The 10,871-nt window shown below is 32.4% G+C and overlaps 1 protein-coding gene and 2 pseudogenes across 1 annotated transcript; 2 read left to right on the top strand and 1 right to left on the bottom strand.

The window, feature by feature from the left end:
• Positions 1 to 3,821: 3,821 nt before the first annotated feature.
• On the top strand, positions 3,822 to 5,019 carry LOC146883251 (uncharacterized; annotated as a pseudogene).
• A 247-nt stretch (positions 5,020 to 5,266) lies between these two features.
• Positions 5,267 to 6,586, top strand: LOC146883250 (uncharacterized; annotated as a pseudogene).
• Positions 6,587 to 7,867: 1,281 nt separating this feature from the next.
• Positions 7,868 to 9,515, bottom strand: LOC114165515 (isoleucine N-monooxygenase 2-like). The gene is made up of 2 exons (XM_028050119.2): positions 8,652 to 9,515; positions 7,868 to 8,503 (listed from the first exon to the last, which is right to left on the bottom strand). The coding sequence occupies exons 1-2, from the start codon at positions 9,513 to 9,515 to the stop codon at positions 7,868 to 7,870; spliced, it is 1,500 nt and encodes a 499-aa protein (XP_027905920.2).
• Between the last annotated feature and the right edge of the window lie 1,356 nt (positions 9,516 to 10,871).

The raw sequence follows: 10,871 nt of genomic DNA, 5'->3' as shown, positions 1-10,871 counted from the left end.
AACTAGTGTTTGGTTTTGAAGGTGTACACACTTTTGGTCGTGCACAATGCAGGTTTTTCAACCAGAGGATGATAAACTTCAGTGGTTGTCATATTTTGGTTGTCTTGCATCAATATTAGGCCATCTCCTTTTATCTAAAGCAAGAGGTTAGTTTTATTTTGGTTGTCATATGCATTAAAATTTACTTTGAAATCAATAGTAAACAAAATGTAATATAGCTTTTAGCTCCACCAATTATGTTATTTATCTTGGAACATTGGATGTAAACACCATTTTGTTGCTGCTTTTCCACCATCATTTTTTATATAAGTGTCTCAAAAAAATGTATAATAGATATATCCAATACCTATTGAAGGTTAAGTAGAGGAATGTATAGTAGTTATAAATAGGAAGTATGTTATGAATAAGAAGTATGTTATGAAGACAGTTCCAAGGGATTTATTTAACATGGGAGACCAATCTAATAAATCAAATTGTATTGAACAAAATGGTCCAAATAATGATGGTGAACTGAATTGGGTTAGGGAAGACATGCTTGTCCAAGTAATTGAGAAACCTCCCTCTGCTATGGATAAAATTGATTTTGATGAAGAAGATTTTGATGACACTATGTTTGATTTCATGGATTAATTATGGTTAGTTACATGTTTTAACACCTATTTTGTTTTTGTGTAATTTGTACAACAAACTAGGTTTTTCTTATATATTTACATGTTTTTAGTTCTAGTGTGTTTGCTTTCGCAGCTCATCTTATAATTTTTTTACATGTATGTTACAGATTTGTAGCTTTTTATTGGGATAAGTAGTTTTGCATCCTTTCAATCCTAGTCTCAAAGCAATAACATCTAACATCAAGTGACCTCATTTGCCGTCACAACTACCCAAGTAAAGGTTAGTTTATTCTCTTTCATATTTATCCACATTTGCTGCATAATAATTCATAGGGATTTTAGCTATGAATATTAAAAATTGGATTCTTTGTCATTGGTCACCATATGCACACAATTCCCTGATATTTTTCACTTTTGTTCTGTTCACATATCAAAATAAGCATCTAATGACCTCATTTGCTGCAACAATTATCTAACAAAGACTTCATTCTACAACAATTTTCCAATCAAGGTTAGTTTTTTCTTCACTTTTATGAACATGATTCAAGGATAGCCATTGGATCCTCATCTTTTGATTAGTTGACTGTAGCTTTACAAACTAATGCAATCCTAATTCAAGGATAGCCACTGGATCCACATGATTGATTTTGAAGATATAATACATATATAATAAGAGAATGAGGAAAAAACCAAAGAAGTTACTATCATTAGATATAGTAATTGATAGTTAAGCAGATTTTGTATATTTCTGTGCCCATTCTTGGTTGTCAGGCCTTATTTGTGAAGCTAGCATTTGCATTGATCTTCTCATATCTCTCTCATATTCTCTCTTAAAACCCACGTCCGTGATCTTGAAGCTAAGAAACAGTGTAACCCTGAGCTTTTAAAGCTTGCTTCATCGCTCTTTTCTTCTCAACATCGTGAAAACCTCAACATGTGTGCACAAAATTGCGAAGACAACTTCCTCTCTGATCCACAAATTAACCAAATCCCACACCTCGAACAATCCTCGAACACTTGGTTGAATACCCTTCTGTTTTCCATGACTCTTGCTTCCAACATCATTCTCAACCAAGCGATAGAAAGATATGTTAGCAACAACTTGTTGAGATTAATTGAAATGCCAAACATGTTAGGTGTGAATGAGTTCATATAAACGTTAATGCATTCACATAATGGTATTGATAATTGACTTTATTCTTTGAGGCTTTCTATGTGTTAGGAAGTAGTAGTAAATAAAAAGGTCCTTATCCTCTCCCAATTATTTGTTGTTTAAAAAGTTTCTATTATTGTTGTGTTACTGTACATTTATGATTTTCTTCCTAATATTAGCATCTATTAATCGGATTATATAAACAATGCACTGACACCTACAAAGATGAGCTAAATTGGGGGTGTAGAGTATCAAATGAACTTTAGTCATTAAGTCAGGCTTTAAACCTGCATTAGTCATTGAATTGTAGAGTTTCATGGCAAGATCAATTTGTCCAGCAGCAACATGTATTTCCAAAAGCCTTAAAGTAGTTTCTAACTTCCCAGACTTCACATAAGACTCAATCAGAGAAACAAATATGGTAGGAGGTGGATTAAGATAATGTTCATACTTTGTTTCTTGGATAAAAAAAATATAAAAACAAGTATATTTTGGGAAATTTAACATAGTTTGTACATCAAGTATATAATGGAAGTTTCTTAATCTAAGGCGTCAACAAATGATTGACATAAATCAAAATCTCAAAATCCATTTAATTATTGTTATATCTGAAAAAGTTTTATTACATGTGACTAGAAAATTATGGAGATACTTTGTCGAAAGAGTATAAATGGCACCTTGAGCTGACCTTTATTATCAAAGGGAATAACCTAGAATATCAATGAACAGTGAATCATTCAAACTCTCTAACATGACACGGTAAACCAAAGCATATTGTCATTAGAATCTAAAATTTTACAAGATATTGGATGAGAAGTTACGTACTTTGACCAAACCATCATACAAGTGAAGTCCAATCAACCTACAATCAGGGTCAATAATGCCAATCTGCAGAAAGAAAATGGATAACAACTTAAATGCACTGAACAACTTTCATCTAATCCTAGACTTATCATCTGATCCTATTTGATAAAAAACATCCCCCATTGCCCTGGATGACACTAAAATTGAGAATTAAACTGATGAACAACACAATCATTATGGCCCCTACTAGAACTTCCAATTTTTAATATAACGTACAAAAATTGAAAGTCTTGCTGATTTTATGAGCTATTTTGTCCCACTCTTTCAATTGTTTTCAATTTATAGGAGGGTTTCCTCCCTTGCCCTACATGAACATACTCTTCCATATAGGCAAAGAAAATCCTAGCTAGCATGTAAGCATGCATGATACATGGAATCTTATGAATTTATTAACATGTTTGCAACACCCATTATTTCTGAATCCCTTTCTTCTATGTTTTTCTTTTTTCAGCCAATGGAAGTTGGAAGTAAGTTAAAAATGACTGTTCGAAATTTTGAGGTGCCTGAAATGAAATCAAGCAAAGAACTGTGAAAGAAAGTAAAGATAAAGTGTGAAAGGCTAATAAGCATTCGAGGGGTCACTAATGGACCTAAGATTACACCAAAAGGACAATTTGATTTGACTGATTTTGAAGTATGTAGCCAACCCAATTTGAATTCCCAAGAGTTTGAATTAACAAAATAGGACAAATCTACTGCAAGGATGGCTAATCCTAAGCTTCCTACCCAAAAGAACTTGACATTGGACACATCCATGACTAAAGAAAAAGAGCATATACAAATGCAAGATTCAAATAGGTGGTTAATGAAGTGAGTAGCAACTGTAAATGAAAAGTCTTGCACCAATCAACAACTACGGGCAATAGGAAGAACACAATCTCAAAATTCCAAGGCAAAGCTTTTGGCAAATGCAAACACAATGGCTGGAGTTAGCAAGTCAAGTTCCAAACAACACCGAAGATAAAAGGAAACCGAGGGAAATTATAGAGCAATGTTGGTGCCAATGAAAAATGTTAGAGCTCAAATTAATAAGCCAAATGAAGAACAAAAACCTTCAAAAATGGTGACATTGGAAGATGAAAACTCTAGGACAAAGAAGAAATCCAATAAAAGGGTAAGGATGGAAGATGATGAACCAATGATGGTAGAACAAGGTACTATAAAAAAATAAGTCACAAAGGACCTCATTATGCCGGTCAATGTTGATTGATGAATTTCTCAAGGAAAATAGACTAGTTGGTGAAGGAATAGAGTTAGAAAGTGAAAGTGAAAGTGTCGAAGAGGAAGATATTGAAGAAAAAAAATCTTGAAGAAGATATTGAAGAAGAGCATGAAAACCAAGATGAAACAGGTGTTGATTTAAATTCCCTACAAGAAGGTAAATATTTCAATTTCATTAAACTATAAAATGAGTACTTGTCAATTTCTTTATGTCATATTTGTTAAGTTATCTTATACAATTTTAACTTGGAAATAGTTATGTCTAAGAAAAAAAACAAGAGGACCAAATCAGTGCTTACAAATACATGCAAGAGGCATTGAAGACCGTCAAGAGATTATATTGGATGATGATGGAGAGCCTATTGGACCAACTGACAAAGTTGTGTCAGACTTAAGTTATTTTCTTGGCACAATAGGAAGGAATTCTGATTTTTGCCCTTTGATTTATACAACCTTCAAGGCAGTGCTCAAAGATAACAAGGATCACATATGGAAATATGTTTTGGTATGGCTAGTACAATTTTGACTTTCTCTCAATTAAATATGTTTTGGTATGGAAATATTTCATTAAATAAATGTAATGCGATCATTTTTGTAGGAGAAATTCATCATCTCCCCTAAAGGAGAAAAAGCAATATTTTCTCGCATAAATGATGCTTGGAGGCGCTACAAGTGCTCTATCAAGAGAAATCATTTTCTAAAGTACTCTTCCTTGAAGGAGCAACTAAAACATCGTCCATATGGTATTTCTGAAGATCATTTCAAGCAGTTGTTGACATATTGGAAAAATTCCACTATTCAAGTAAGTTATTGCAACTATTACTATTATAAATTCAAACTTTCTATCTAACTTAATATTTTTCTCTCTAATATATAATGCAGAGCATTAGTGAAAAGAATGTTGCTAATAGAGCTAAGCAAAAGTATATGCATCGAATGGGACCAATAAACTTTGCTAGAATTCGTGCTCAATTGGTATTACTATTTCAATGCTTTACTATTTCTTGCTTTTCCATATCTAATGTGAAAATGTATTTTAATAATATTTATTAATGCACTTTGCAAATAAGAATGAAGGAGAAGAAGTGACTCGTGTTGAAATGTTCATCAAAACTCGTCAAGGTCTTAAAGGAAAAGTAGTGGATGAAGAAACACAAAATGTCATTGTAAGTTTATACTTAATTAAATATTAAATATGTATAAAATTTAAAATTGATTAGTCTTGATTGTGTTTTTCTATTAGGCTACATTTCAAACTTCCATTGAAAATTCAAATGAGTCATTGGAAGAAAAATTTGAATCTTTGCTTGGAAAAGAAAAGCCTGGTCGAGTGCGTTGCTATGGAAGGACTATGACACCTACCATTTTCAAGAGAAATGAAAACATTGCTTCTATATAAAAAGAATGTGAAGTTAAAATGAGTAGCATGCAAGAAGAAATGAATGGTATGAAGGCAATGATGAAATTCATGCTCAAGTAACAAAATCCAGAATTAGATGATGATGATGATATAAATGAATTGATGACACGTTTTTTGGGCAAAGAAAGTAGTGCAATAGGACCTCATTCATCTACATCAACATATAATCCTAATTCATATTATTATCAAGTATAGTTAAACACAAATTGATCAAATGCTAGTACGGCTGAATTTTGCCACTGATTGGTGTTTACAAATGTATAATTGAATTATTTTATAATAATGCTGCTGAATGAGTTTAGCATGATCTGGGCTGGCTTTTAAGGTCTGCTTCAGCTTACTTATTTTAGTGGTCCTTGGATTATCAAAATCACAATCATCCTATTTTCAATCTGGTGGGGTATTGGTGAAATTATTCGACTGACTTTGTTAAGGAGTACCTTTCACTTAAAATGGTCGAACATTGTCTGCAAGTGTTACATTGTATCAAATTTGGGATTTGCAGAACCGTGCCTATTCCTCACACTTGTTTTTCTCCTTCGGGCACCTTTCCAGGATTTGGAGACTGGAATTATGAGCAAAAAATGGAATGTGAAAACATTAGGATATGTTCTTCTTTACTGCCTCCCAATGTTTGTTCTTTAGCTTTTTGTTATTTTGGTTGGACCTCGGTTAGACAAGAATAGGGGTTCTGGAAAAAAGTTGCCTCATTATTTTTCAAGTGCGGGGATTGCCTCTTCAATGGCCGGGGAGAGTGACACTGCCTTCTGTACTTACCCTTTACTCAGCACTATTCTCCTTGGCCTTTATGCCATTGTCCTGACTTCATACCTTTTTTGGCTTGGTAGTCAGATTTTAAAACTAGATATTAATAGAGGTCTGCAGAAGAGGGTTTACACATTGCTCTTCTCAGTTTCATGTTTCCTTCCATTAAGGGTTCTTCTTCTTGGTTTATCTGTTTTATCCGGACCTGAGCATTTTATGTTTGAAGCCTTTGTTTTCTTGGCTTTTCTTGCACTGGTATGTTGCGCTAGCTTATGCATGTACACACTTGTTTATCGTCCAGTGGCATATAGCTTAGTGTTGGGAAATCTGCAAGACATGGAAGTAGCTAGGAGGCGAAATGTTGATCATAATTATACCATGTCTTTCATTGCTAGCCAGAGTCATCTAGAAGGAAATGTTGAAGAAAATGTTCGGTCTAGTCCTGGTAGATACTTTGACACATTGACAAAGCGAGGATCGATTTCATTTCGGACATTAGGAAAGGGTGTTACATCAACAGGAACATTTGTTGATCAACCTTTTACATATTGATAAAATGTTTTATTAGTTAAGACTTGCATCGTTTTTGTTTTATTAGTTAGGATTTGGATAAGAGATAAATTGAACTTTTTTTTTTTTTCAGGATGTAAGTAAAGATCAAGAGGATGAAGAATGATAAAAAAACCCAAATGGTATATAAAGATGAAGAGAAAAAAAAAAATACAAGATAAATTGTATTTTTTTTTCTAGAACATAATACTTTTTAATTAGTCATAAACATATTTACTTTTATTTATATATATATATATATATACTTTAAATTTGTCATTATTATAATAAAATACGAATGTATAGAATGTATAAAATAATAATATATTTAATATAGTATATTTTCATGATTCAAAATTTTAAAACAGCTTTATGATAAAATAAATTGTAATGCCCCCAATGATAACTTTATCTTTCTATCTCTTTATCAAATTTCTTCTTCTCCCCTCCAATTTCTCTCTACTATTATTATTCGCATTTTACTTTTTTCCAAAATCTTATCAAGTTGAAAATTATAAGATCATTTATATTCGACCAAATATAAAATTTTTATTTAAAATATAATTGTATATTATTCATGATCTTTAGTTAGTTTTTAGGTCATGAAGCTGTAATAACAATGCTACTCCATCAACAATAATTCTTAGAGGATTCTCGCTAGGATGCAAGGAAAGAAAAGTTTCAAGAGAAAAAGAATGAACCCATTCTTCACCCATGATGAAAAGAAAACAATAAAGAATAAGAAAGAGTAAACAAGAAAAAAAACAAAGATCGAAGAAAGAAAAAGAAGGATGAGAGATACGCACCAGACCAAAGCAAGAAAAAGAAATCCAGAAACAATGACCACAAACACATAACCAGGAATATGCAAACGTATTAAACCAAACTTTAAGAAGATTGAAAAAACAAATTCTGTAAAACAAAGAAGGGAAAAATGAAATCATTAAGAAAACGATTTTATTGAATCTGAAAAAGAATACACTCGCAAGAAGCCAAAGAGGCCTACATCTATAACAAAGGAAAATAGATTACAGAAAAATACGTTAAGCTAACAACAACAAACACGCATGAGCGTGGAGAAAAGAGGAACTGGCGCTCGGCGTCAGAAACACAGTGCTAAGCTTCCACACAACTAATTTTGTTCAGAATTTTGAAATCATCCTAAACCCAACAAGCGACAAAATATTTATATATCCTTACTTATTCATAACAAATGACATATCATATATTTAACATTTTGATTTTGGAACAATATCTATTGCTTCGGTGAATTCTTGTGCTAAATTATAGGTGATGATATAATTGTGGTGGTAATCTGGGCTTAGCAACTGCCATAAGTGGCTCTGCAAGACTTAAATCATCATTGGACTCAGCTAGGTTTATTTTTGAAACATTGGATGGTGCAGTCCAAGTGAAGCCATGGAGCAATCTTGCAAATAGCATCACGGTCATTGTGGTCCCAAGGGTAACTGCAGGACAACCACGCCTTCCAGTGCTAAACGATATGAACCTCAAATTTGGCTCTGTCAAAATTACATTAGAGCCATTATCACTCTTAAGATGACGTTCTGGTTTAAACTTGAGGGGCTCATTCCACACTATTGGGTTTCTTCCAAGTTCTCTTCTACTTAGTATTATATGGCTACCCTTTGGGATGAAGTAATTTCCCACAATTGTATCACCCATTGAGACATGGGGAGGATTAAAAGTTGCGATGGGATGAAGGCGAAAAGCTTCTCTTGCACAAGCCTTTACATAGTTGAGGTTTGGTATATCTGATTCTTGAACCAACCTCTCTTTTCCCACCACACTGTCCAATTCTTCAATGGCTCTTTGAAGCAAACTTGGTTGGTTTATCATTTCAGCTAGTGCCCATTCAAAAGCATTTGATGGATTGTCCACTGCTGCCATCATTATTTCCTGCAAGGAGATTAAGTATGGATTTCCAATCATTAATCCATAATACGATTAATAAGAAGTACAGAGAAGTGAAATATGATAATGCAAAGGATTAGGGGTTTTCAAAAAATCATTGTGCATGAAAACACAGAGAGAAGAAAATTTTTACCACAATTTGCGCATTAATTTCTTCCAATGTCAATAATGGATTATTGTTGGCATCTTTCAAGGTGATCAAAATGTCAAGCCAGTCTTGTTCATCCATCTTTTGTGTATCTTTCCATTGTTTAACTCTTTCTTCAACGATGGGATCATGATATTTCTTTATCACTCTCAAAGCTTCTTTCACCTTCTTCTGGTGTCCATCCAAGTCAAGTTTCCTCAAGCATGGCATATAATCAGAAATAGAAAAGGCATAAACATAGCTAAGTAAAATGAAGATGGAATCAACATGTTCTTTCTCCTCAAAACTAGGCCCTCCATCCTTCCTACCTTTCCCAAAATACCTTGTATTGAAAACAATTTTCCTCGTAACGTTGCCACAATAATGCCTTGCAACACTTCTGATGTTGACAAGGCCAGCAACACCATTGTTCACACTTTTGCTTTTGTTGTAGAGGTAAAACATAAGGTTGTCAGCTTCTTCAGTCCTTCTGTCATGGAGCCATAGGTGCTTGCGTGAGGAAAGCAAAGTAGTGGTTAAGATTTTCTTCATCTTCTTCCATTGGTCCCCAAATGGCACTAAAGTTGTGGTTACATATCCGCTAGTAACGAGATCAGTGCAAGTGGTTAGTGATCTTGATGCAAAAGTTGCATCATGTTCACTTAAAAACTGTTTGGCAATAGTGGGACATGTGACTGGGATAACATAGGTATTTCCGAGGCGGATGCATGCAATCTCAATGTTCATTTGTTTCATGAGATTGTGTATCCATCGATGAGCAGGTTTGTTTGCAAGCATCTCAGGAAGGTTGCCCACCATAGGCCATGGTTTGGGACCGGGGGGAGTTTTGATTTTTGTTTCTTGGACCATTTCTGAATGAAGCTAGGTATTAGGGCTTTTAGCACAATGATTACAAACAACCAAAGGCTTCGATGATTTGACAACAAAAGAGAAGGGGAATGTTCCATGGCTTGGAAAATGCCTTTTGTATCGTAAAGATATTTGGGTACTTTTTCGATTAACACAATGTATTCCTTTAGCTACCGATGTCCCTTAGTATTTATACAGTGTAAAAGAATTTATTTTTCCTGTTTTATAATCATTTCTTTAAACACGTTTTCCTTTCTGAACAACCATTTGTTAGCATGTTTTTTGCCTTTTTTTTTTTTTGAAGTCATACTTCTTAGTACTTTTGTTTATTTATTTTAAAATCAAGATAACATGCACTTTTTCTAAAATTCCAGCATAATTATATTATATGTCCTTAAGTCTTTTTTTTGTCTATTCACAAGTTTTTTATCGTAAGGAAAGTGGCAATAGAAGCATTTGGGATGTTGCACTCCGTGTTCACAAAAAAGTTAATATACAAGTTACGTAAAATCTATTTTTAACATTAGTTTAATTTGTGTTGACTTAATCAACGTTAATGACACTAATTTAAAAATAAAATCGTATAATATCTTCGTCACTATTAAAAAAACTCATATCTTCTACCGATTTTATTTTGAAATTTCTTTTGTAGAAAATACTTATAAAATTTGTTACGAAAAAAAATTTGCAGAAAATTGTCACCAATTTTTTCTTTTTTTGTAAACTATCTTGTATAAAACACTTTTCGCAACAAATTTTGTAAGAAATACTTGCGAATTTTATAATTTTGTAGAAAATAATTACCCACGAAAGAATTACCTACCAATTAAAATTCTTAGAAAAAATAGCAGGATAAAGTCTTTTCTTGCAATTTTTTTTAACAAATTTCAAAAAATTCCCATATAATATAACAATTTTTAGTAGTGCATGTTTAAATTATATAATCAAAACAATTAAATAATGGATTGAATAAATGACTATTAATGAAAAAGATTAAGGGTGTGTTACTTTGGTGAGATAAAATTGGAAGAGAGTGTGAAGATGGATTTGTGTGGATTTGAGGAGATGAATGTGTGTATTTTTTTGAGTAGATTTAGAAGGTAAAGTAAGTAAATTTAGAAATAAATTTTATGAAAACTAGTGAATGATTATTATATATATTATTAATAATAATTATTAAATATATTATTTATTATTATAATTTATTATATATATAAAATAAATTATAATAATAAATAATATATAATAATATATATTTAATAATTAATATAATAATTTTTATTAATAATGTATTATATGATAATAAGATGTGAGGAGAAAAGTGTGATGTATTTTATCAAATCTATCCGCGCTTTT

The sequence above is a fragment of the Vigna unguiculata genome, chromosome 10, assembly GCF_037176805.1.
Source record: "Vigna unguiculata cultivar grain cowpea cultivar isolate G323 ecotype 2 chromosome 10, ASM3717680v1, whole genome shotgun sequence".
Classification (NCBI taxonomy): Eukaryota; Viridiplantae; Streptophyta; class Magnoliopsida; order Fabales; family Fabaceae; genus Vigna; species Vigna unguiculata.
This window is presented reverse-complemented; position numbering and strand designations above follow the sequence as displayed.